Genomic DNA, 27,916 nt, shown 5'->3' with positions numbered 1-27,916 from the left:
AATTTGCGAATTTGCCAATTCTCAATACCCTAATTATACTTACAAGAGGCGAATCTAATATTTTGAGCAGCTCGAACCATTTGTGGCAGGGCTAGGGTCAAGGATCAAATTCCTTGCAAAAGCTATGATTTGAAGGTTTATTCGGTACTGTTGTTTTTGCTCTAAAACTAAACTAACGTTAATAATAGAAGTCTTAAGAAAAAACCTTACGTTTTCAGATTATATATATATATATGGTACATAACCTATAAGAAGACTAAACTTCAACTGCTCTAAATCTTGAATTAACCGATCATCAGATTAATTGAATCAACTTCAACCAATTTAGATCTTAAATTAACCGATCATGAGATTAACTAATTATATCAAGCTAGTTTTAATAATATTGATTCCAAAGAAAAAGTTTGTGACATTTTCTTTTAAAAAATCAATTCAACCTAAAAATTTAAGATATTAAATAAAATATCAAGATATAATTTATATTATTCTCTAATACACCTCCTCAAGTGACAACCTTTTAGATTTAAAACTTGTACAGGTCCACACTATCTTATGTTAGATTTTTATCAAATAAACGAGGATAGTAATATTCGAATTCGTGGTCACTTAATCATCAAAACTCTAATATTATATTAAAAAATTATATCAATTTAAAAATTTTAATCATTAAATAAAATTTTAATATATAATTTATATTATCCTTTATCAAACTCATAATATAAAAAATCAGATTCAACTATTAAATAAAATTTTTATATATAACTTACGTTATTCTTTTTACAACCTCATAGTACAAGAAGTCAAATCAGCTATGCTGGTCTTGTGGTTGGTAAAGGCCGCAACGATGCTCTGATGTTTCGAAGAATGGAATCAGAATAATAATGTTGTTGCTTACAATACAATCAAGAGCTGATCATATCAACATTGAAATATGTTCCCCAAGTATTTATTCAAGTATGTCTACAATGATCAGCAAAAAGATTTTGAAGCCTTGGTGTTCAGTGCTTGGTCGTACATTCACCTTTATAGCAAAATTTTGTCTTTGACCAGAGCGCATCATTATAATTATGATCATAAAAAAAAAAAATCTAATTGAGCTCCCACAAACACTGTACAATAAGATGCAAAATATTATAAATTAAAATAGTGTTTTTCTTATTTATTATTTTTTAAATATTTTCTATTCTAGTAATTAACTAAGTTTTTTAAAAAATATTTATTCTTTTATATTGCGTTAACTACTAGGATTTATCCTAGTAGTTAAATATTTATCCTTTCATATTGCGTTAAATATTTATCCTTTCATATTGCGTTAACACTGTACAATTAGATGCAAAATATTATGAATTAAAATAGTCTTTTTTTTATTTATTATTTTTTAAATATTTTCTATTCTAGTAATTAACTAAGTTTTTTAAAAAATATTTATCCTTTTATATTGCGTTAACTACTAGGATTTGTACATTTGTCATGATAATTTGTTTCAACTACTCTACTACAATGTTTTTATGGTGTTAAAAAAATATCTCCGTTAATGCTAGATTTAGTAAAATAAAATTCTATTTTGTTGCTACAAAAAATGAGGGGAGGGGTTGATATTGAAGCAAACAACAGTTTTTATTTTCTTTTTAGAATTTTTTATTTCGAACATGTTTTATTTTTAATTCCTATACAATGAGGATTTGGCATTTTAGTCCAATACATTATTTTTTTGGTTTTGCAGTCTCTAGAATTTTTTAGAAGAGAGTCACTAGAAAATGGTGGCAAAGAGGTCAAATTCCATGAACAAAAAAGTTGAATTTTGTGTCGAAGTGCTTCTCTTAATGAAAGGTCAAATTCGATTGCCTACTCATTGAATCTATTATTTAGCTCTTGTAATTGTTGATCAATAATAATTGTAAATATATCAACTTGGTATTAATGTTCAACTGTTATTGATTTTTTTTTACGGCGAGATTGTTCCACAATAGAAAAACAAGCATCCATATCAGAAACTCTAATGTCTTGATGCTTATAAATGATATCACTTCTTCTAAAAGAGTTTCTCAACCATCATCTTTTAATTTCTAAATTAAAGTCTTTGTGGTAGTCACCAAATACATAGCGTTTAAAATGTCTTGAGATTTTTGTTGCAAGGCTTGACAAAGCACATCAATAATTCCTATAACATTCTTCATTATATAGAAGATGAATGCAAAATCAAATGACATTAGCAACTTAAATGAAAAAGCCGAATCACCACATTGAGAATAAGTATATCCATCTAAAGCAATGTTTTCAAGAACCAAGCAAGTTTCCCTATATATTTTTATCAAACTGCAAATTGATTTGAAGTGCAAACTTCATCTTCTATCTCCAGGTCGTTGCAAACCACCTACTTGATTAACTCCTTTACCTGTTTCAATCTCACGAATATCAACTAAATGTTTAATTGTAGCTGCTTGAAAAGCCCGTAATTCATCATTACGCTTGCAAGAGCATTAACAATGTTAACAATAAAAATCAAATTTTAAAAGAAAATGTGAACATTGGATATTTCTCTAGCTACAATAACAAGAGCCAATTGTAATTGTTAAGCTAAGCAATGTACATAATATGCATAAGGGCAATTATTAATTAATAAAACTTGCAAACCATTCCACTTTCCACGCATATTACTAGTGTCATCATACCCTTGACTCCTAATATTTTGGACATCAAGATTGTGATGAGATAAAACAAAGAAAATCTTTTTCTTAATAGTTGAAGTAGTTGTATTTTTAATATGAACTATATCCAAAAATCATTCTCGTATAAATCCATTTTTATCAACAAACCTAATAACAAGGGTCATTTGCTCTCTTCTAGATTCATCTCGAGCTTCATCAACAATTAAACAAAATCTTGCATCACCAATTTCATGACGAATTGAAGACTAAACATTTCTAGCAAAGACATTCAAAATTTCTTTTTGAATTTGATGTGAGGTGTATAAGCATTTTATGGAGTAGTACCCAAAACAAGATCACTTACTTGTTCTTTGTATGATGCTAAAAGTTCCACCATTTCAAGAAAATTACCTTGGTTTTTTTTTATTCTTGATGTTCATCATGCCCTCTAAAAGCACATGCTTGAAATGTAAGCCAACGAACTTATTTATTCAACCTTTAATACACAATCAATTATTTAGAATTTCTTGAGTAGTTTGCCTCTTAACTACCTTCTCAATATGACATGACTAATTTTTTAAATTTTCCAAGCACTTAATAGCAAATCTATAAGCTAAATTTGAACCTTTTTTTTCATATGAGTCAAAAAAGCACATTGTTCCCCATCATTAACTTTCTTCCAATAATTGAATCATTTAATAGTAAATGTGTCTAATTTTGGCTTTCTAAATGGCTTACTTGGAAATAAATAGCAAGGGAAACAAAATGTAGTATTTTTCTCTGAATATCCAAGCCATGGATAACTTTTGAACCAATGAGACTGAAATTGACAAGGATATTTTTCACCAATCAACGGATATTCAGACATCAAAGGTTGATATGACCCCAAATTAATGTATGCCCTTTGAATTTCATCTTATTGATTAACCGGTTATTCTTAAATTTGAGGATGATTGTTTGGATCTCTAATTAAATGAGATATGTTGATTCTAGTAGAAGACTGACTAATCAATACAGGTTCTCCATAAACATATTGGAGCTGCTTAACCATAACTTCAACATTACACATTAGAGTTGGTTTACTAAGCTTTTTTTTCTCAAAAAAAGAATTAATTCTTCTTATTTTGTTCATTGTTCAACCTAAAATCAAAACATATACCATGAGAAAAAATTTATAAGTTTTATGGCTCTGCCAAAAACAAAACATAAAAAAATTCAAGCATAATCAAAACAAACCCATAAAATATATTCAAATAATTAGGGGGGAAAAAGTATTCACTATAACAAGAATTCAAAAAAAATTGTAAAACTAGCAAATTTGGGGGAAAAAAGAAGCAAAAATGACAAAATTATAAAAAAAAAAATTCATCAAATTCTTAACAAACATCCCATAACAAAACAAAAATAGATTTTAAATTGAGGTTACCAATGACAAATTACTTTATTTTACTTGATGAAAGATGAATACTTCAACTTGTACACTTGCAATTTGTATTTTTTTTTTTTTACCTTTTGTGGTAGGGTTTCAAAGAGAAAGAAGACGACAAAGTTAATTTAATTAAAAAAATTATTTATTTATTTTTTCCACATAAATAGCATAAAATAAAGAGTTTTAAAGTCAGAGAATAGCAAATACATGTTTAATTCTTATATATAAGGAAATAGTAATTTACTATTGAAAGGCCCATTTATTTAAAATAAAAAATATTTCACCTTCCCACACTTAAGCACTAAGTAATAAAAAAATTAAAAAAATAAAATGTTTTGCAGGACCGCCCTGCTCGCCTCCCCTTAATTATGCCCCTGGTCTAGCCCACGGCAAATCAACTAGTAGAATTCTATTTTATGTTGACAATCGTTAAGACGTTAGGTATGAACATGCATGCTAAGCTGAAGACTTGTAAGTTTTTCTTCTTGATTAGGAGGGCTGTGAGAAATTGGCTATGCATATTTTTTTGTTTATTTGTACTGAAGACAATTCATATGCTCGTCCTTTTATTTTTGTATTTCATTTTCTATTATAATTAAATGATGGTGAGCAATTCGCTCAAGAGAAGGGATGTTCTTCCTGGAAACATCTGCAAAAACTGCACATAATATTAACAAGCTTTTCCATGAACTAGCTAGTTTTATTTGTTTATCACGTCAGAAAGTTATGATCCCGTTAAACAGGCAAAATAAAGGCAGATAATTATAATCATATCTGACATGAATTAGTGTCAGAAAGTTATGATCCCGTTAAACAGGCAAAATAAAGGCAGATAATTATAATCATATCTGACATGAATTAGTGGATTTTTCTCCATCAATAATCATGCCTTGGATACATATCCAATACAGCAGGAGCATGAACTATATTTATCCATCAACGGGAAATCTACGTTTTGCTCTTATTTCCCTTTGTGCTTGTCTTGGGGTCATTTTGGTTTAAGATTTTCTAAAGGTTCCGTCTCTTTTCTACCATTTAAAGCAAAGAGACTGGCAAGAGCTTAACCTTCAAGGCCTGCAGGGGTGAATCTGAACAACGAAACAGAAAGCAGGACGCAAAACCACTTTGTTTCTCCGGGCAGCATCCCTCATCAGAGAGTCCTCGCAAAAGCAATTACTGCGAGCCCTGAAGGAATTTGAAAATTCTTAATAGCTGACAAGTTTCTGTTTCACTGCTCTGTATACAAGTTCGCCAAGTTGTATGGACAGACGTGTTATTTGTTTATAGAATTCAACTTGAGCTGTTTCAAGGCTTTGTAGGTATGGGAACTTCATCTTTCTAGCTGAATTTGAAAGCAGAAAGGAGGAAAACTCACTGATACAAAGATGGTTTGTACGAAAATGAAGATTTACAACTTCATCGAGATCCATTTCACAGTGATCAGGACGTACAAAAGTTCGTAGAGTTAACAGAACCCAGAAGAATGACAAAGAAGAGAGAAACTACAAAAATTGGAGAAACAATGCTGACCAAACTGAAAGCACTACATGATAATTTGAGGACATCAGACACCGGAAACACATTTCCACCAGTTGAATATTCCCAATCTGAAGCACAACTACGTTGCGTTAAGCCACCAAATGACCAAATAAGATTTTAGCAATAGAAACTATCTAGATGGTGGCCAGTGGTAAGAGTTTGAGATCAAAAAATTTGCTTTCTATGTGGTTTTAGGTTCGAGTCCTGTAGTTACTCATATAATAGCTACTGGAGCCTTACATGATTATTAACTTCAAGGTCTATGAGATTAGTCGAGATGCGTTCAAACTGACCTGGACAAATGTTAAACTAAAAATAAAAAAAAAAATTAGCAATAAATAATTCATGGATAATTCGAGTCTAGGTTATGATAATACACAATTTCCATTATACTGCAATGTTGGCAGCTAGATTTTCTTGGGTCAACTGTAGGCTAGCTAGTCAACGTCATACATGCAGGTCATCAATATTCGTAACAGTATAGAACTGAAAATAAAGTAAAGACATCTCCTTAAGTTGAAACTCAACAAATTTTATGAATACATTCATGATTTTTGGGACTTGTTCGATCCAAAAATCCAGTACAGCTGTTGATTATACTGCAAATAATACAAGCAGTCTATGAATACAATATTTTCTTTGGATATTCATTTGCAAGGTATACAAGAAAGTGTACAAAATCCTATATCCTGCTAAACACTTTTAGCCTGCATTTCGGCGCTGTGATATTAACCTCAAGTTCCTATACATTTCTGAACAAGCTTGCGCAATGTCAAACATGGCTCTGAAAAGCTCTGGCAAGCGAGTTTTAAGACTTGCCAAAGACTTCTCCCTCACCTGAAGGCGCTGCTTCTTATAGGCTTCTTCCTCCTCTTCCAAGCGCTTTTTCACTGCATCTACAGCAAACTGTCTATCTGCAATAGCATCATTGTCAGATTTGTCTTCTGTCAATTCAGGATCGAATTCAGCGGGCATTTTCTGCTGCATATACTTATGGTACCAGTCTTCAAATTTCCTCGTCTTCTGGAATAGTTCCTTTCTTGTTTCTTCACATTTCTCTTTCAACTTCATCTCTTCTTCTTGATGCTGCAGGATGGTATGAATTACAGAGGCAAAATTATTTATAGCAGTTCTTGCAACCTCGTCCGGGAGTTTGTCCAAAAAATCATGCCAAGCAATAAGAAGTGACTGGATGGGGGGGTTCTGGACCCTTGGTGGAGAAGAAACCTTTTCTTTCAGACTGCTCTCTATAGGAATAAGGTTCAGCTTTAGCCAGCTGTTCAGGGCCCTTATGTATCCTTTCTGATTATCTATAAGTTTACAAAATTGTGACTGCCACCCTTGCACAACAACCAAGAGCTGAAAGGTACGATCATGGTGATGCTCACTAGTTTCCTTGGGAGATTGTGAAATGTCCAAAGCTCTTAGGGCATTTACAATCGTAGACTGGGCCTCATGGTGATATCGCATGGTATCCCACATTGTGGCCATCCTGAAATCCATACAACAGTTAATGTGTGGTTTAAACAAAGTACGGATTTCACGTGGAAATTGCAGTCAATATTCTCTAGGATTCAAACCAAAACTGCCTTTTCTTTTTCTACTTCAGTTTTTTTTTTTTTTCAAGTAAATGCTTGTTAAAAGCATACAACTCAATTTTCCATGCCTTCAAAAAGCAATGTTGAATGATGCAGAAGCGGAAACAAGGGAAACAGAAATCAACTGAAATGAAAATGTCTGTAGAAATTAAAAACTCCGCAACTTCTTTTAGCAATAAACTGCAATTTCCTACAGCAACTTGGGTGATTTGCAAACTTACTGCAACCTTCAACCACATTTCTCAAAAACCATCAATGACATGAGTAACCCTAAAACCATCTAAACTAGCAATTTCACATGATGGGTAAAGATATCAATTCACCTTTTGTGTTACTTTTGGTTGAACAACAACATTTTAAAGATTCTCACCATTATTTTGCTAAATATCCCCCTTCTTTTGACTCTCTTCTATTCTCAGAAAATTTTATGTAATTTCTTTAGGACCCTATACTCTTTTCTTTCACTTTTTTCAAATATCACTTTCTCGTAACTTTACCAGCTTTGCCCTCAATAGGTTCTGATGGTAGATTGATCCCTAAAGATATTAATAGCAAGGACATTCACGTGAAGGATGACATATAAGCATAATGTCTCTGTTATCTGCAAGATGGTCGCCCCTAGTAACATCTCATACTCTTCTCTGGTATTTTGTAAAACTTTTCTAAAACCACCATTTCATGACATTTTTCTATTAATAATCACCCTTTGCTACAAAATTCTCCTTTTAAAAAAAATATGATTTGGTGCATGATTCAATCAAAACCATCAAAGCCATGCACGATCATATTGACATAACAAGTAAATGCATTTGCTTTACTTTTTGGTGGTGAGGAACATCCAGGAGACTGTATTTGTTGCCACTTATCTACCCATTCTATACTTTCCGCCAACTCTGTTACTTACAGCAATTTCCTACAACCTTCACACTTGTACTTGTAACTTATGCAACTTTCTGCAACCTTGACTAAGAATATCATAAAGAGAGGGTGAGGGAGAGGGAGTTGAGAAGTGTGTAATATCTTTCCATCATGGTGCGCAAATCTAGTTTAAGCCCTTCCAAGCTAAGTGACAAAGATGTCACTAAGTTCTATGATGATCCTGTAACAATCACCTAAAATTTTACAAAATAATTTTCAGCATATCCCCTAATTAGCCAGCTTATAAGTGAAAGAACCAAACATTCTTAATCATACAACTCCATGCAACCCCTGGCATTTTGATTTGCCTCATAAGATCATTTATAAGGTTTATGTTACTATCATTCATACGTCTTTAATTTCCATTCTATCACCAATTATTCAAAACAAAATTACATGAGGATTCTGTCTCATAAAAATTTATACCTTAGCAAAGAAGAAACCAAGCAACTTTAACCATTTAAATTCATTTTTCCACTAATCCAAAGAGAAACTTACCCGTCAACAAGCTCAACAAGTTTGGGATATAATTGTTCATCACGTAATTGGTTTATCTCTGAAACTGTTGAATCCATTGATTGCATGTCTACAATGTATCTTGTATGCAGATGACTTACAGTAGCCTTTAATTTCTCTAGTGATTCAGTGTTTGTACCTCTTGTCTTCTGCTTATTCAACGAATTAACTTTCCTTTGATACTCGTACTTCATCAATTCACCTGCCTATCAAGCCGCAGCGAAACATGATGTCAGATTCATCTCCTAAACCATTGAAGGACAAAAAAACAGAAAACTAAACGAGCTTAGCCAAACCCCTCCAGGAAAACTCTCATCTCTAGAAAACTAATGATTTTAAGCTTTAATTAATTTTGACAATAAGTTTTCAATTCATAGCAACTAAATGCAGTTTCATGTGGCAATGGAAGTTAACCACCAGTGTGTTTCTTCCAGTCGACATAAATAGGGTCAAAACAAGTAGGCAGACAAATGCCAAACATATGATAAAGGAAAAATTGCATGATTGTATCAATTAATTACTGTTGTTGGCAGACAAATTTGTTGGGATCCTAGATCTACAGCATAGTACGAAGTAGCTGCAGATTGGTAGTCCACAAAAAGAAAAAACAATCAGTTTTCACTTCTTAGAAAACTATAGTTTTTGAAACAACAAAACATTGCTTCAGATAGAGATTCTGAGAAATTATAGATAGCAGATTTCTTAATTTGACGGCGAGGTAAAAAAACCCCAAGCTATCATCAACTTCATCATTGATGACAGTTACAAAGTGCTACATATTATAAAGCAGAAATTTAAAGATGTTAATTCTGCAAACGTAACACAGTTGACCAAACAACAAACAATTTCACCATTCTATTGAGATTAACTAAGCTTCATAAGAAGGTAATCCAGATTCAATAAGGCTATGCATGCACAATAACAAATGATTTAAATATTTCTATGGGCTAAACATAAGCAACCAAATACGAAAATACCAGAAGGAAGTACCATGTATCATTGGCCAATTCAAGAATTTGAATAGAAGACAGGCAGGCCGAAACACACAATTAGCCGTCTCATGTAAAATGAAAAGAATGTAAACATTGCACCATACCTTCACTTCATCGAAAAGCTTCTTTTCCCATGCCAGCATCTTATCCAGTACTGTTGCATGAGTTTCATACTCTTCTATGTCGAAATCATCCTTCCCATCATCAAGACCAGGAACTCCTCTAAATGATCGATTCCATGTAATAACACGCATTACTCTTGCAGAGTGATCAATATGTCCTATAACATACAGGACAGGATTATTTAAAATGACAGGACATAATGGAACCATCCCATTGCTAAAGTATCCAACTACAAAAACATTTTCTAAAAAACCATCACTGCGGATAGATATTGGGATAAGCAATTACATCAAAATAAACAATTCAAGAAATGAAAATCAATCAGAATTATGAAACAATGAATGAACAGTAGAAAAGAAAACACACAGAAACAAACAAGGTCCGATTACCTCTATTGTCCGCAAAATTTGAGTGATAATACAATCGCGTGGCCTCTAGCAACTTAGAAACTTCATGGGCACTCTCAGATGCCTTCAAAAAATGATCATCAAGTTCCACAAATATCTCCATAAAGTTCATCCCTTTCACAAACCTCCTCCCTCCTTCCCCTCCTCCCATCTTCCTTCCCACACTCATCTCCGGCACTGGAACCGGAACCGGAACGGGAACCTCCATGGCCTTCTCCATCTTCTCCTCCACCACCATCGGTGGCGGATCCACCTTTTCCTCATACACTTTCCTCTGCACCTGCTCTTTATTTATCCTCACCTCTTCCTCCATCTCTGGCGGTCCCACCAAAGTCGGTCCCGGAATGCTATCCATGGGTGGAAAGAAATAATCCCAATGGTAATCTTGGGGCTGTTGCTGTTGATGGTGGTTTTCTTGCACAGAACTTCCTCTGTTACTACCAGTACTGCCTCTGTTACTACCAGTACTACTTCTCTTTCTCACTAACCTCTCATTATCATGAGCTTCATATTCCATCTCTTCCTCTTCGTGTATCGTCTCCACCGGCTTATTCATCTCCGGTTTCTGAATCTTCATCTCTGGCATGCTCGTCGACCGCTGTAAAGTCTGGAAATCCATGTTATTGGGGGGCGGCGGAGGAAGGACAGAGGAAGGAGGAGGAGGAGGAGGTGCGGAAGTGGCGGCGGAGGAGAGGGGGTGGATTTCGCCCTGGGCATAGTCGTTGAGGGCGGCGCCGGTGTTCCTTAAGGACATGGCGTAGGAAGAGTGCGCGGCGGCGAACGCGTTGCGGTTGGAGACAGCTTCTTTCATGAAGTGCCTTCGATCTTTGCATCTTGATACTGCTTCTTCATTCTCTATCTTCGATTGGTTACATCCCATTCTTTATTTTATTTTTTTATCTGCAACTGAACTTTACCTAGCCAAAAGCAGAGTCGTCGGAGTGTGGCTACCGGAGGGAGGTGATGTAGTTTCAGAAGCAGAGAAAAGTGTGATTTGGCGGTCATCGCTGCTGGGGGTTTAACTTAATAGCAAGCTAGGAATTGGTGGAGAACTTACTTTTTAAAACATTTTTTATTTAATAATATATTAAAATAACGTTTTCTAGATTTATTTTTCAAGTTATTATATTAAAATATTTAAAAATAAAATTAAATAAAAATTATTTAGAAATATATTAAAATAATATTTTTTATTTTGTAAAATCGTGGTATATTAAATAAATCTAAAACCATGAAAAGAAATAAGTAAAATAAAAGGAATTTAAGAACTCTTAAAAATAGGATTAAAAAAAAGAGCAAATTAATAAATAAGTGGAGGCATCCTGGAGGAGGGAAGATAAGCGAAGAGAATCCACATCTGTAACTGTAAAAGGAAAGAAGGAATGAGTTGAGAGGCGTGTGCATGCAGAAACAAGTCTGAGTTGCATTTTTCTTTATCTTAATGGACAAGGCAAGTCTAATCTGCCACTTGTGACTCATTCTGTGGATCCTTTTCTTTTCCTTTCTTCTTTTTTTTCCTTTCCACCAATAGGTAGGATTTGTCGAGATGGAGTGAGCTGGCAGGTACAAGCAGAGCACGTTTTCTTTTTCTTTTTTTACCGTAATGCACTCATGGTAACTTCTAGTCATGAAAGGAAGAAAATCATATCACTTTACGTATATCCTTGTTCAGCTCCTGTCTTGAATTGCGGCTGAACTATTGTTTTATTATTTTTATTTTTTAAAAAAAAAATTTTAATCATCTTAATGTAGTAATATTAAAAATAATTTTTAATATATTTTCAAAATTATTCTTAGATTCTCAACCTCTCCTATCTCCTAAAGTCCACCACAATACAAATTAAATATATTGTTGATTAAGGTACATATCATCTCATCGATGTCTCCATAAATAGTTGTTATTACTCTTCAAACTTCCCGTAATAAGTAATGAATCTAATTAAAAAATTTAAAAATAATTAGCACTCATCAATCATTTATAATAACATTAACAATATTTAATAAATGTTATATAAAATAAATATTACATCTCAATCGATTATGTCTAGAATATAAGGGCTCATAATGCATTGGATTATATAAATGCATTGGGAAACACAACCATGTTGGTGCAATAACTCAGTGTGTTATTTGCAAATATCATCTCATGTAAGTATCTAAATCAATTATCGATTGTTAGTCTACAAATATTCAATTTCTCTTGACACCTTAAAGATCTGGATAATTTGTATAAATCATCAATCAATTATTTTCCACTTACATTGACAGTTGATAGTATGTAACTCCTCACCGGTATCAATATACTCTAGGATATGTTGAGATAGGTTAAACTATTATATTACCAAATCAAGGCAATGCATCTTAATTATGTTAAAACAATGTAGCAAAACCTTTGCTAACCACGAGTCATCTCCCCCTAGCATACAAGTTCAGTCGATAATATCAAACTCTTAGTATATTGTGTTCATATAACCTATTAAGACATGAAAGAAATATATTAGAAAATAATTCAAAACTAGAAAAAATTAAAGTCCAAATAAAAAAAATTATAACTCATACCTGAAGAAATTGTTATACGTCTAACTCATCTCGGTAGAAATGATGGATATGAGTGGTATTCAAAGTAAAATAACTTGCATCACACTATTTGACGCAACTATATTATTCGATAGTTTTACTCACATTTACCTAGTATTTTGCCCATGTTTTATATATAAGATGCCTTGATATTTTTTGTTTTATGTTTTGAAGGTAATTTTGGATGTAAGATTAAAAAAGGAATAATTTGGAGATAAAATTCAAATAATGTTCCAACCCATATCAAATATTGGTGATTTGACTTTTGATCGATTTTTTTATGCAGAACTTGAGTTATAAAGGTCACAATGAAGTGATTCTAATGGAATTAGAAAGCCAACATCTATACATTTATATACATATGGCAAGAAAAAAATATCATATAAATCATAATTTTCAAAGACAAGTCTCGTATTCTACTAGTTTTGACCTTTAGTCATTCCAACTTAAATATTTTAAGTTAGAGAAGTTCATTTGATGTAAACTCAATTTTTTTGGATTCCTAACTCAAAGACCTATCAACTTACCAAATATAAGCAGAAAAGGAGCTCATAAGAGAGGGATATGAGTTTTTTAAGACAACCCATAAATTATGTCAGTATATAGGTTTTGTGAAGAAACAAGTAAGAAAATTCTTAAACCTACCTTTTAAAACCATAACTACAATAAATCAATATGCTCACAAAATAAAACACCAATCCAATATTAGGATGTTTATCTAAGACTACAATAACCTCATGTAAAGAAAATCAAAATAAATTATGAAACTCAGTTTACGATCAACACAAGTTAACCCATCAAAATCGTGGTCCAGGTCATGGACTTCACTGATTTAATAAATTTTTTTTAATTATATGATAAAAAATAGAAATTTATAAAATTGAGCACCGACCAAGTGTCATGATATTTATTTGAGACCGTGATAAACATACAAAAAGCAAACCAAACAAATCATGAAGCCCAATTCAAAAATAACTAAATTTTGGAGGATGCAATTAGAAAGAAAAATAAGTAAGAAAAATAAATAAAAACCCAACAATAAATGTTGAAATTAAAAATAAAAAGCCAGGTACATGCGCCAAGTTGGCACAACACGTTAAGGCCTTAAAAAAAGTTGAAGCGCTAGCCTGGGGTTGCCCATGTGTCTAGGCCTTTTGTTTTTTTAAGAGGTGAATGACATTTTATATGCCCTTTTTTTAAAAAAAAAAAAGAGTAGGCGACACAGCTAGTGATATGTCGCCTGATGTTTTATACCCGACCATCTATGATGGCGAGAAAGTCGGACAGCTGACTCCTTAGTGTAAAAATCCTATTTTTACATTTTTTTTTCTACCAAAAACACCCTAAGAAAGCAACACATGAATCTTTTAAAAAACCCATTTCTAGTATTGAATTAGCATTTAATATGTTAAAAACTAAAAAAATCAACTCTAGTCCAAAAACATTCTTGAGGCTAGACCTATTTTTTTTCCAACAACATAAGATTTAAATGGAATTCTCCTCATCAAATAAAACTCATTGCAACAAAAAAATGACGAATTTCATTGCTAAAAGTGGCATTCATCCATTTTCTCTTTCCTTCACTATAATTTGTTGAGTCTTTATTTCTTTTCTCTTGAACTCGTGAACTAAAATGTAAACAAAATAAAGTTTTGGATAAAACTATTTAATTTACAAAATAAATGAGTCAAAAAATAAATTTTACAAAATCCCAAAGGCAAAATGAGGCGAAAAGACAAAAAAATTATATAGGCCTTATAATTTCTCTTTGTTTTAATTTTAGTTAGCTAAATTTTATTTTTTGAGTTTTTTCCATACAAAAAAATTGGACTCTTTTTCATAAAATGAACACTAACCCTATGATGTGAAGTTTTTTTTAGATTGAGGTAATCATGTAAGAAGTAGATTGAAACAAACTATCAACCCTAAACTCTAAATAACAAAACATTGAAGGATCAAAATGAAAAGAGCAGAATTTGATGAATAAAAGGTAAAAAAGAAAAAAAGAAAAGAAAAAGGACCAGAACTAATTTTTCTTAAGAACTAAAGGCCTACCATTATTTATTTGTTCCAATTTTGTTCTCTTATTTTCAATTTCTTACAAACAATAAATTTGATTTTTTTTTTTGTAAAATCGATCGCTAACCCAATACTAAAATATTTTCAAGACTGTGATAAGTATATAAAAAGAGAATCAAAACAAATTATCAATTTCAAATCTCAAAAAACACAAATTAAAGGATGAAATTGAGAGAGGAAAAATGAATGATAGAAGAAAAAAAAAGAATAAAAAAACAAAACATTATGTGAAACCACAATGTTTACCTTACAAGCCAAAATGCTTTACTAATGGCTTTTAGCTTTTTTTTTTGTAGTTTAATACACCTTATCTCCAACTTAGATACAATGGAAGATGTCGACGATGATTTTATGAATGTCTAATCTTTTATTTTAAAGACGCTTATGATAAATATAGAAAAAATAAGATTTGAAAGTAAGGAGAGGGTCATATAGGTCTAAATCAAGCAAGGAGGTCAGGATTGTCAAATGCAATAATTACAAACAATTTGGATATAATTGAACAACATATCAAAGATCACTCATTGAATTGAAAAGAGAAGACAAGAGAAGCAAGTATAATGTTTAACTTAAATATCATGTAATTTATCACAACATCATTTTAATTTATTTATCAATTATTTAAAGAATGATGAGGCACCTAAAAAAATCAACTTCACCTTTGGTTTAACCAACCTAACATTCGATCAAACAACTCATTATTTGGTCCTTAACCAAACCTACCTAAATCAAAAGCTGGTCAATTAACCTAATGTTTAATCAAGCCACATAACATCTATTCAACCAATCAAATCTTTGGTAAAAATAAGAAGAGAAGGGAAAAAAGAAGAAAAAGAAGTGGGTCGAACAACCCAATCTTTGACTAAACTTAACCCAACCTATACCATACACTTAATATAAATTGATTACTCTCCAAGCCAAACTCAACCTAATCCTCTCTAGACTAGGCCTAACCAACCATTAACTTAAACCCAATTAAAGGTAGAGAATAAAAAGAGAAAAGAGGAAAGGTTAGACCAACTTAACCCTCTCAAGCCTAATTAGAGTCTCTTATAGCCAAACCCAACCAAATATAGGAAATAAAGAAGGATATGAGAAAATCCAAACCTAACTAAACCCTATTCAATCATGTCCCAACTAAACCCTACACCTAGACCACCCTTTCTCACCAATAAACAACTTTTCTCAAGTTAAACTTTCCATCAATAGTCATTTCCAAGCCTAACTTTGCACTAATTTTTCTAGCCTGACCACTCTTTCCAACAATGACTATATCTAAGCCTAACTTTGCATCGACTTTCCTAGTTTGGACATCATTTTCACCAATATCTTTCTCTCAAGCACAAATCAATCAACCAATGAAAAATATGGCACACTAACCAATGACATAACTATATAAGAAATCAGATATTCCCAATAATTTTCCTTCTCCATAAAGTAAGCTTATGCGACCTTTGGTGTCTATAAATATCATAGGTCACTAGGGAAGAAATGAGACTCTCTTAAGCCTACATTATACATTACTCTCTTTACTCTAAACATTCTTTCTCCACACACTTTATTTTTAAACACAGATTCCACCCCTTCTACATTAATAACTTAAGTATTGTAAAATCTTTTATTCTGATAAAAGACTTGTTTTACAAATTAGTCACCAGCCTCATAGGCAACCATAACAAGCTCATATCCATCCTGAATTTTTTCATAATTTTATCAAAGAACAAGGAAGACCATGAAAGAAATATTAAAACCATAAGTGCGGGTTATAATAAGACACAAAGAGAAAAGTTAGTGGTATATATTAACAAATAAACTAAATGACATGCTAATAACCACCTGAATTTTTTTTCAATTTTAAACTTTTTTTCCCTTTTAGTTTAACCCTTTAATAGCCTAATTAAATAGAACTAGGCTCCAATTTATCATCATAACACAAAATTAAAAGAATGAGTGATGAAAAGTAAAATATGGAGAAATTACATGTTTGGCATCAAATTTATAATAATTTTTTATTGTGATTCAAAAGTTTATTTTATTTATTTTTTAGTTCATTGCTTTGAAAGAAAAGAAAGAAAATCATCTTAAAAAGCTAAGGAGAGAGAAAAGGTTGGTTAGGCCTCTTTTGGCAAAGAAACTTGTTGTTCTTGCTGTCATTAAGTTATATTCGATAAGAAAAGTTTGATGGTGATGATTGTTTTCTTTAAACATTCATGAGAATGAAGATCAAGCTTGATTTAGAGATTTCTCAAGCAATGAATTTTTTAGGTAATTTTAGGGTTATTATGTGATTTGGAAAGATATTTTTAGATAAAAATGAGTTGAAAAAAAATGTTACCCTTGTTTTTCTGGCCACCATATTAGTAGGCAAATTTTATGCTACAATCCAACAAATGATATATTGTTTTTTTAAAAAAAAAAAATAAAAAATGGATAACCTGTTATCTATCACCTAACAAAAAAAAATATTGATCTAAGCACGCAAACCTACCTCAAGCCCAATCACCTAGGGTTTTTTTATTAAAATAATCATCTTGGTCCAAGCCACGGATAAGTATGGCTATTAGTGTAATTTTCTTTTAATGTTATGTTATTAATATCACTCCTATCATGTATTTGTTACAGAAAGGGAGATTGTATAAGTGACGAGTAAGAACCTCCAACACAGAATTGAACCTTCTAACACTTTCACAAAGTACATTTAAGTGAGTTAAAAGAAAGAGGAGGTATTGCAAGTCATATAATAAGATGGAAGCTAGCCAAATCCTAAAAAACATAGTGATTTTGATTTGAATTCAAGCTCAAGAAAAGGCCCACTTCCTCACTTCCAGATATATGCATGTACATTTCACCAAGCATTAAAATACGGGAAAATTTTTTTATCGAGTAAAACATATATAGGATTGAAAGTCGAATGGGATGCTGTCCACAATAGCTGCTGATGGAATTGCTAAGCCGCCAAGTCCAGCCATTTAAATTTTCCACCATAATGTCCATAGACGAAGAGAGACGCCATGGATCACAGAAAATAGATATAGATGGCAATATCAGTCACAAGAATCCCCTAAGTCAGGTTTTCTTGCTTTGTACATGATTTGCCAAAGCTCTACATCATTTCCTCTCTCATATTCTCGAACATATTGCGGGATTAATGACAGGTCAAGACATTTTCCCACAAAACAAGGGGAGGATCCGTGTTTAAGGTTGTCATATTCTGCATCACGCATACATCACTATATTATAAATTTAAAAATTGGGAATGGATTATAGTATGTCAAGCAGAGAAATAATATGGAACAAACTCACCTTCCTCCCCTCTAAGATAACTTCGGAAATGTGAGTAACCATTTGCCACAACATCAAGATCATCTAGACTGAAGTTGTAGCGCTTTTCCAACGCCAAGTACAAAACCTTAAAACAAAGAAATGTAACTGCCAATTAATACCTTGCAGAACATTGAGCTTCAAGAATTCTAACAAAGCAATCCTGCAAATACTGTGAAATGCAACAGAATCATGATTCAAAGTGCATATGGGATGACTTATAAACAGTGATAACCAATGCATTGTAGTTCATCTAGCAATGCATCCATTGAGAGCCTTGTATGCTTCCTTTGGCTGGATGAATCATCCTTGGTAGATAACTACCCCCCCCCCCCCCCAAAAAAAAAAAAAAAAAAAAATTCGATAAGGACTGCATAAGTCATGTTGCCATGACATGTGTTCTTACTAAAACAGGTCAATTATATCATATAAAGATCTCAAATGTTTCTTATGATATCACTGTTCCATCCTGATTTATAAATGCTATTTCATATTGCTTGCTATCCTATCCGGACTTCATGAATGCTGTTCTCCTTTGTTGATGCATACCTTTTTTGGACCAAGCGACATTAGTTTCTCTAGAATACAGAAAAGAGCATCAGTTAGATCATCACTGTAAATTACATCAGCAGCTACAAGCAAAGCAGCTCTCTCAGCTTCTTCAACATTCGAGGATGTCCAAGAATAACTGTTATCACCATTGAAGAAAATGCAATGTGTTTCTTAAAGTATATCACTATCAAATAAAATAACTATAAAATGAGGAAAAACTCTTTTGACAGATAAGAAACTCCAGTGACTGTTGAAAAGAATATCAATTAACCTTTTATGACAGGTAGAATTTCCTGAACTTGTTGAGGGTGGCCAGGAGTCCATCCAATCAAGTTCACGGACATGAATGCTTCCTTGATAGTTTAACACTTCAGAATTGAGATCAACATTACTTGCACAATTGTCAAGGATTTCATCTCCACGGTCTGTAGAAAATTACAAAAAGCAGTTTGTTCAAGAATATGAAATCACAAGCATGTCTAACCTTACTCTGTCCCTAAGAGCTCACCTTCATTGAAAAGAGCATTTTATCAAAATATTAATCAAATCATTCCAACTCAATAACTAAATATGATTTTCCAATATGAATGTTCTGCTAATTTGACATATGAAATATCATAGCTCCTGCATTCTAATGATGGACAATTAAGAAAGGAGAAACTAATCCAAAAGCATATTTTTAAATGGGCAGTTACCATGAGACTGACAAAAATAAACAGAAGCACAACCACCTTGGAGTGGAGATAGAGTAAATTTTCACCACCACAGCTAGTAAAAAACAATATATGGATCCAAATTCGCCTAACACAGAAGATCAAATTCATGGAAACCAATGAATTTAAGATCACCACTAGTTATAAACAGAATTCCATATTTTCTTCAACTTTGCTGCATTAATTCAAGCAACAAACCAAATTCTAATTTGAAAGTAGAAAAAAAAGGTTATAGAAGATACAAAATGTTGCAAACAATTGATTGGCATGTCAACCCAAACGATTGACACAATAAAAAATTTAAGTAATTGAAAGGTGCACTCCTGAGAGTGATAATCTTAGATAATCTAACAATAAAAACCCATAAAGATAAGGTTCAACATATAAACACAGCCATTGGATACCTGTTAGGAACACTGTTTTAGCAACATGTGCAAGCAACATACCGACTAGCCCTGGCAAAGACAGTGAAATAAATTCCTGTCACACAAGAAATACTCATGATTCAGGTTGAGAGCACTTAAGATAGTTGAATTTAGAACATATAATATCCAAAAAGAAAATTTTGAGATTGTACAACTGACTCAGCTGCTACTAAGAATCAGAAGATGAATCCATGGGACCCTTATTTTCTATTCATTTCAGACAGAATCCAATTCATTTCGACCAATGCTGGTGGGTGGGTATTTGTCATTCTTTCTAAATTCCTGCACTACAATTTCTCAGTCTTGCTAGCAAATCTTCTTGAATTAAAGGAAACTCTTTAAAAAAAAAAAATGGCCAGGATCTAGTCACTGGATGCCAGGAGCAACATGATCAAATCACATTGTATGGCCATCAAATCACAAGTGACATAATATTCGACAGAAATGATATAGCGCCAGTGATCAACATACCTATTCCAGCTCCAAGTTCTAATGAAACAATCTCATCAAAATCAGACGAAGTCAACATCTTATGCAACACAAAATCAGATAACAGTAATTCGGCCTTCCAAACCTGAGAGTGGAGAACAACTTATATATGATTATGATTATCTAGCAATAAAAATAAAAACTTACTAAGAAACCAATAATCACCTGCAACCCAACATTTGAAATTGATGATGTGATGTTATGCTGGATGGTTACACTAAAACTACGAGTCGGCAAATCTGCGCATTTTGACAACAAAATACTCCAAGAGAGTTCAAATCTTTCTCATAAATTCAAACTTAAGAAGGAAGATCATATCAATCTTTTCATCATTTATCACAACTTATTTCACTCAGTTAAAAAAAGCAGAAATGGAAAGGGTTTGGTAAGAAGGTGAACAAAAACTAACCTGCAGATCTAATTGTTCACAAATATGAACACTGCGCTATTATTAGGCAAGGTAATCAGTCTCGGTGCCTACTGGATTTTTTTATTATTATTGGTAGGAAATTCACTAATTTATATCAAGTTTTTCAGGTTCATGTTAAAAACCCTTGTCAAGGTCGTTAAAAAATTCCCAAACAAATCTCGGGAGTTACAACTTAAAATCTAATTACAACTTGCACTGCTAATCCTATATATATTCAGTAATATGACACAACAAGTAAATCCAGTAGAGAGAGAAAGATTTGTGAGTACTTACAGTGATGAGCATGGCGTCTGGTTAATATAAGATCACCATCTTCATCCACACAAACCATTTGGTACATAGGAACTTGCTCATCTTTGAACAGATTATTAAATCTTCCACAATCAACACCTAACATAATTAATTATCGTGAACCAAAAAAGAAGATTAATTACATAAGAATGCAATGAAGTTTGGACAGCAAAAACAAAATCAATTACCAGGCGGGATGGAGATGGTGAAATGAGAAATATGGGGCCCAGAGGAGCCAGGTGGGCAACCAAGATGAACCTCGCTCATCACATGATCCTCTTGGCCCTCCTCCTCCATTTGCTCTTGATTCAATTTTTCTAAATCCTCTTTTCCTACTGGTGAATGGTGTTTAGCAGCAGATTTGATTATTATTTCTTAAGAGAGAAATACAAGAAAGAGAATAAAAATTTAATTTTTAGCCTGGGTAAAAATATGTTCATCAGGTATAGATTGACGCACGGAAGGCAGAAATTTGAGTGAGAAATTTACCCTTATGACAAAGGGTATTCGGGCTCTGAAGCTTATAAGGATTTGTGGCCCAAATTCATATGCCAAACAATCACGTGACTATGACGCGTCTCAAAGGCTTGATAGGACTTGTTCCGGAGGATGAGGATTGCTCAGTAAATGATAGGCAGTCATGGAAGACATTGAAAGGGCTAAGAAGCAATACATTATTCTTGCGACAAAAACAAGTCGATGGTTGCAAGCTACATAGGATTTTAAGGCAAACCTAGCTAGAGATGGATATGTTGGAACCTCCTCAAAGTTCAAGGCAAAGTAGAAAAAGGAGGAAAAGAAAATGAAGAAAAAGTTTACTGGAATATTGAATCCAAGCCTGTTGCACGCTGACAAGGTGCATGTTACTTAAGTTAACTTTACATATCTGAAAGAAGATTGTTAACGAGGTTAAAATATCATTTCGGAACACGGAGCGAACTGAGCTTTTTTAATTTTTAATTTTTTTTATATAAAATTAATAATTTTTAGTATTTTTAAATTGTTATGATGTACAAATATCAAAAATAATTTTTAAAAACTAAAAAATGTATTATTATAATATATTTTTGAATAAAAAACATTTAAAAAAACAAACACAACTACACTTTCAAACACTCTCTGAAACACCAAAGATTTGGTGCCAAAAAATGATGATAGTGGTATATAGGCTGAAGTTACCTGAATGGATAAAACTTAACCCTGCATTCCATGTGAGCTACTAGCTAGGAACTATTTTATGAAGACAATGGGAATTAAAAGAGGAGCAAGTTGTCAAAATCCTAGATCATCGAAGTTTTGGCTAAGATAAAATTAAAGAATCAGCGAACCAAGTTCTTGGTGAATGGAACATAACCTGCAAGAGGTTTCGTAGAAGAAAAACGTGATTTGTAACAATTTAAAGAACAAGGTTCCACCAACGAACACACTACTTGAAATTTGCACAAGGAGCTGGGAACTCGCATGTATAGTGGTGAAATTGTCAGGGAGCGTGTAACAATTTGTGTGACCAGTGGTTCCATGTTGGTATAAACATAGGCTTGAGCGATGGACTGCTTGATCCATGGCGAACACAACTAATTTTTCTGTTTTATTTTATTAATATAAGTATTCGAATTAGTTTGCACGTACCTCGATTAATTCATGATAAACACAACTAATTTTTCTGTTTTTTTTATTAATATAAGTAACCGGGCTAGTTTGTATATGCCTCAACTAATCTCACGAGTCTTTAAATTAATGACCATGTGAGTTTTCAGTAATCCTGAATTAGAAAACTCAAATTGGTAAATTCAATACTTAATTAATTAAAATGCACCTCTCAGAATTAAAAAAACAACCAACTTTAGTAGCAGCAGTGGTGTTAGGAAGTTGGCCAGTTGGCTTGCAAGTTGGCATCCAAGGAAGTTGCAACAGTAGTGTCTAGTTGTAGGAGAAAAATGGCCAGATCATGGGAGAGTTGGTAGCTAGCGTGGGACATGGGCGAACATGTCTTCAAAACTACCAAGTTCATGGAGAACATGTAGTGAACTGCCCCGCTTGCTAAGAAGTGGGGAGAGTTTTTATATGCAACTTCCACAGATTTTCTACAAGAAGACTGTAAAATATGCCATGCAGTACTATGCATTACCTTGTACACAAAAGGTTTATTGTGCATAAAATAAATATAAATTAAATACACGGAGGATATAGTGTTGCTGAGGAGTTGGAGTGGAAATCTGACCCCTTAACTGACACATTCTATAATGACCTGGCTATTCAACAAATTGTTAACCTATGGGCTATTTACATATATGTCGTAGAAAATTGTTTTTGGCATATTAAATCAGAAAATTACCTTAATCAACTATTACATTCTACAAAAGCAAAGCATGAAAAAAAAAAAAACACATTTGCAGCCTGAGTTGCTGCTATTATTAGAATTAGAGAAGCACTTCAATGTCCAGGATCAAGGAAGACATGGAAAAAGCAATCTGGACCTAAACGTCTCATGAATGTATTAGAATCTGCATCTTTTTCGACATATTTTAGAGTGTAACAAATTTTAAGGAATCAAATGGTTGGAAAGCTAAAACTACTAATTCTGAGTACCTCACCTATGAGTAGACAGTACTCCAGAAGAGTACAAGTTTAGCAGAATACCCTCTCTTTTTTTTCTCTTTTTTTTTGCGTTTTAAAGTATAGAAAGAATGCGGAGTAAGCTATCTAAGAGCCTAATGAAATCTTTTTATCTTCCCTTAAGAGCCGCAATCCGAGCTGCCAATTCATCATAATCTGGGAGGTTGGGATGCACTCGACCAGTTATTATCTCTGGCTGTGCTGAAACAGCTCGACCAAGCCTTGTTGCTGCGCCTGTTTGAGTTCCTGGTTCTCGCGGGCTTGTTGCTCTCCCAGGTGGAAGAGGTAACTCAGATATTGCATTTCTGTGCCTCGTGCTTTTACCAGAATGATCACTTGTTTTCCTTGCAGGAGGGTTTGTATATGGATTCAACTTGCTCGGTTCATAAGGTGAGTCATTCTTACTATAATGCATCAAAAGTCCATCTATTTCCTTTTCTTCTCCATCCCTTTGATCATCATCATCATCATCTGTTAGAAAGATTCTAAGACCTCGTCTAGGCTCTTCTTGCTTCATTGCAGTTGAATTAATACTGGCAGACTCATCGCTTTCAATACTGCCAACTCTTTCACGACCTGGTGGTGGCTTCAATGCTCTTTCAATACTGCCAAAATTTGTGTGCCCTGGTGGTGGCTTCAATGGCCTCCTTCGAACTGATCTTGGTTTTGGCTTGGTTTCATTGGTCGAATCGTCTGCATGATTATCTTCCTCCGCAGCAATTTTACCACTTGATTTTAGGGGTTCTTCAATCTTGCTTTCTTTCTCAACTATTTTTCTGCGGTAAGGGGGAGGAGTAAATCTATAGGAAATAGGCTTCTTGCTATCTACTTCATCCTCTGAAACACTTCCAACTGAACTCGAACTAGCTAGTGTGGTATCTTGGTCAGTGCTATCTCTCCTGCTGACTGAAAACACTTCATCTTCACTGCTGCTTTGCAGCTTGTATCTGTCATCACTGACATTCTTTCTTCCTTGATATTTGAAAATCCTTTCATCTCTTTTTAGCAAGGTATCCTCCCTTGTGTCATTCACACTGTTGCCCAAGTCATGGCTGACTCTTTTTGTTGAAGCATCATCATTGTTCTTTTCCCATCTGTAATCATCATCATCATCATCATCATTCAAGCTGTTCTTTTTTGTAAACGCGTCATCCTTGCTTTCCTTCAGCTTGTGTACATCATTATAAGTACTGGGTAAAGGTTCATGCCTATGATGGTCCTGCAGAAAAAAGTCATGCTCGTTCTAATTATCATCTGGATATCAGATCTTCAAATGCTTTCAAGCAGTATGGCTTTTAGTGTCCAATAATCATTCTTTGAAGGAAATTTGGTCAGAGACACAAGTAACAATCTTAATTAGCAGCCAACATATTTTGACACTCCATTTCCAGAATCCTATCGATTTCCCTTTCAGCATGGGTAAATAGTAATTGGGATAGTCAGGGAAGCTTACTTGTTGAGACGGGGGTGGTTTAAAGAGTTTCTGCTCCAAAGACTTTGCATTCCATTCTATGGAAAAATCATGTGCTATGTCATGCATTAATTGAAGCTTAATCTCCTTTGTGGTAGACTTTGGCTTCAACATCTCAACAAACTGCACATCAGTAATCAGCCACATCAGAACGAAAAACCAATATGATCCCAATGAAAGAGAAAATAATACAGAGGAGCTATCTGTTATGACCTCCTTATTAACGAATGCTTCAAGAGAAGGTCCATATCTACCAATGAATGCAGATCGAAGATCTCGGAGTTCTGGGAATTCAGAAAATCTCGCTGCAGCATATATTAGAGACTGCACAGCTTCTCTGCATTCCTCGGGGCATTCCCTGAATCAGAAAAGGAATGTAGAAGAAGATGTGTGAGTGACATGCTAAAAACAGCTGATTTGAAAATGCAACCCGAGACTGAGAGCATGAAAAGTTTCGAAAGCCAAACATCTAAAAATGAATTAGCTTAAGGCCTCACAACACTATCATAATAGCATACAGAAAACTAAAGTCTTGTAGTTCCTCCAATAGTTAACTTGAAGACACAAAACTAAGGTTCCTTCTTGTATTAATTTTCAGTTGTCACAGCCAGTATTTTCACCAATATTGCCGTTTCTAGAGGCCATTTTCCTAAATGGTGTTAGCTCTTACCACCCCTTGTAAGTTGTAGCCTGTGTTTACTGGTATAAATACATAGAAACTGGCAGAAAAATTACGACTCCTCGAGGTTTTGATAGAGATAAGGTAAGATGCATGAGCTCTGTGGTCAGGTGTCAATTTCATGAGCTTTACTAGCAGTAGGTTACGGCTACCACGCATGAATTAGTGAGCTTTTCGGGTCTGTGCTTTTCCTTACCATTCCTTGAAAACAATTTGGTGTTGTTCTTCCTTTTTTTTTCTTAGATGACTGCGTCGGCAATTTACATTTGTTCTAATTGGTTGCATGCCATATAGAATGAGAGAGAGATACTTGATGCAAAAGAAAAGAATTGATAAACAATAAATGAGTAGTCGAAAGCACGTTGAATAGCAATTCATACTTCTGTTTGTTGATGAGTGAGAGATTGCTTGAGATACAGCCACAGAACAGCTCAATGAAATTGTAACAGGTTAACATGTTTTGCTCAACAAGAAGCCCTTCTGCCTGCATCATCACGCAAAAGAAATCATTAGCTCTGATACTCAGGACATGAAGACTTTATCTGCCTGTGTCTGTTGTCAAAGAGTATATTTTTATTTTTAAGAAACATGAGTTTATCAGCTAAATTGCACAGGACTTTCAAGAAGGTGCATTTGGATTAATGGAAAGCATGAACGGGGAAGCGACGACAAATTAGGTCCCACGAAGATTTATTTTTAGTTTATTACTATACTAGAAAACGTCATGGAGAGATCTGCCATGGAAATCTTGCAAGGATGCCATGTTTTTTTTTCTACAGAAGCAAACAACGGAAAAGGTTCCATAACCAAGATAAACAGCTAGGTATTTGCAGATGACTGATATAAACAAAAACAGATAAACCCATAAAGATAATGCTTTCTTGACAATTCAAGAAAGTGATTGGAAATGTGCTAATTAATGGCCTTAAGAAATAAAAACTCAGGCGTCCACATCATAGAAAACCTACGGAAAATCAAATTCACTGTCCATTTAATGTATAAAATCGAAAAAAAAAACTAACCCTGCAGAAAGCATTGTAAGCAAGATCAGTTCTGATGAGATCAGCCATATCATTCTTTAAGTACATTATGACACTGTTCTTCTTCTTCTTTAAGGCGTCAAGGCGTGTCTTCGTCATCTTTACCAATGTCTTGCTGCATCAACAACGAAAAACAAAAGAACCAACCAACATCAATCAGCAAAACAGAGCAGCATCAATAAAACAGAAACAATAAAAGACAAAAACAAAACCAGGTATTTCAAACTACCATTTTGTATAAAACTTGGACTTTGTAAGCCCGTCAAACATTTTGATCTCTATAAGCCTTCAACAAATCACAAAAAAAAAAAGAAGTTGTAGAGACAAAAAGATTATGTCTTTGTTTGCTTTTTTTTTTATCTTTTTGTTCGTGTTTTCTGGGGTTGTTCTTTTAAGCAATGATGAGGTAAAAAGATTAGCAGAAATGCAGAAAACGGGTATCAAGAATATGCATTAAGGAGAACAAGAAGCACAAAAATGAAACAACTTCGAAGAGGGAAGAAACGCAAGAATTTGGAAGAAGCAAAAATGAGGAGGTTGGTGATTATCTTTTAATTCAAAGAAAAGAAAGAAACAAAGAAATGGGCTCTAAATTAACAAGATTTTTATCTCAATGTATGGAATTTAGCTTGGTTTTAGAGAGGGAATATATATCGGCAGCAAGGAAGCTCAAAGGCTCTTGGCCTTTTTTTCTAAAGAGAGAGAAAGTGTAGAAAGAGAGAATGCCTTTTTTAGAGAGAGAGAGAATCTTGCCACGTAGGACTCTTTCCCGGGTGTTTTTCCTTTCTATTCTGGTTTGAAAAGTTTTGTCAAGTTAGCACCGGTCAATTTTATTTTTAGAAAGTATAATTTGATCAATTTTATTTTTAGATAGCATAATTTAGTTAAAATAGGTTAAAAATATATATCATTAAATTAATATTTTTTAAGGTTTTATGATGGATTTCATGATCTGATATAAAAAAAAAATTTAATATATTTTTAAATTACGTGTACTACTTTGGGCTATTAAGATTTTCTATTTGAGTATATCTTTAATTTTGCAGTTAATAATCCATTTCTC

At 33.4% G+C, this 27,916-nt stretch overlaps 3 protein-coding genes across 6 annotated transcripts; all 3 read right to left on the bottom strand.

Annotated features, from left to right (window-relative positions):
* Positions 1-6,109: 6,109 nt before the first annotated feature.
* Positions 6,110-11,300, bottom strand: LOC133673675 (protein ALTERED PHOSPHATE STARVATION RESPONSE 1-like). The gene is made up of 4 exons (XM_062094527.1): positions 10,153-11,300; positions 9,745-9,920; positions 8,631-8,854; positions 6,110-7,108 (listed from the first exon to the last, which is right to left on the bottom strand). Exons 1-4 carry the CDS (start codon positions 11,048-11,050, stop codon positions 6,319-6,321), a joined length of 2,088 nt encoding a protein of 695 aa, XP_061950511.1. The 5' UTR covers positions 11,051-11,300; the 3' UTR covers positions 6,110-6,318.
* Positions 11,301-17,587: 6,287 nt separating this feature from the next.
* LOC133693954 (uncharacterized) lies at positions 17,588-21,840 on the bottom strand. 4 transcript variants are annotated; one of them, XM_062115352.1, is made up of 10 exons: positions 21,537-21,840; positions 21,236-21,382; positions 21,030-21,146; positions 20,492-20,565; positions 20,309-20,411; positions 19,817-19,867; positions 18,971-19,124; positions 18,697-18,835; positions 18,130-18,235; positions 17,588-18,037 (listed from the first exon to the last, which is right to left on the bottom strand). In XM_062115352.1, the coding sequence occupies exons 2-10, from the start codon at positions 21,342-21,344 to the stop codon at positions 17,871-17,873; spliced, it is 1,020 nt and encodes a 339-aa protein (XP_061971336.1). In that variant the 5' UTR covers positions 21,345-21,382; positions 21,537-21,840; the 3' UTR covers positions 17,588-17,870. The 4 variants fall into 4 exon arrangements, with proteins under 4 accessions (XP_061971336.1, XP_061971328.1, XP_061971353.1 ...); XM_062115344.1 differs by lacking the exon at positions 21,537-21,840 and having other exon boundaries at positions 21,236-21,530; XM_062115369.1 differs by lacking the exon at positions 21,537-21,840 and having other exon boundaries at positions 21,030-21,130; positions 21,236-21,530.
* A 1,679-nt stretch (positions 21,841-23,519) lies between these two features.
* On the bottom strand, positions 23,520-27,524 carry LOC133700921 (uncharacterized). Its single transcript, XM_062124655.1, has 6 exons — positions 27,083-27,524; positions 26,836-26,968; positions 26,194-26,297; positions 25,348-25,492; positions 25,117-25,257; positions 23,520-24,882 (listed from the first exon to the last, which is right to left on the bottom strand). The coding sequence occupies exons 1-6, from the start codon at positions 27,121-27,123 to the stop codon at positions 23,773-23,775; spliced, it is 1,674 nt and encodes a 557-aa protein (XP_061980639.1). The 5' UTR covers positions 27,124-27,524; the 3' UTR covers positions 23,520-23,772.
* Positions 27,525-27,916: the final 392 nt, after the last annotated feature.

Source organism: Populus nigra, chromosome 1 (assembly GCF_951802175.1).
Source record: "Populus nigra chromosome 1, ddPopNigr1.1, whole genome shotgun sequence".
NCBI lineage: Eukaryota > Viridiplantae > Streptophyta > Magnoliopsida > Malpighiales > Salicaceae > Populus > Populus nigra.
Note: the sequence above shows the minus strand (reverse complement) of the source record. Positions and strands in the feature narration are given on the sequence as shown.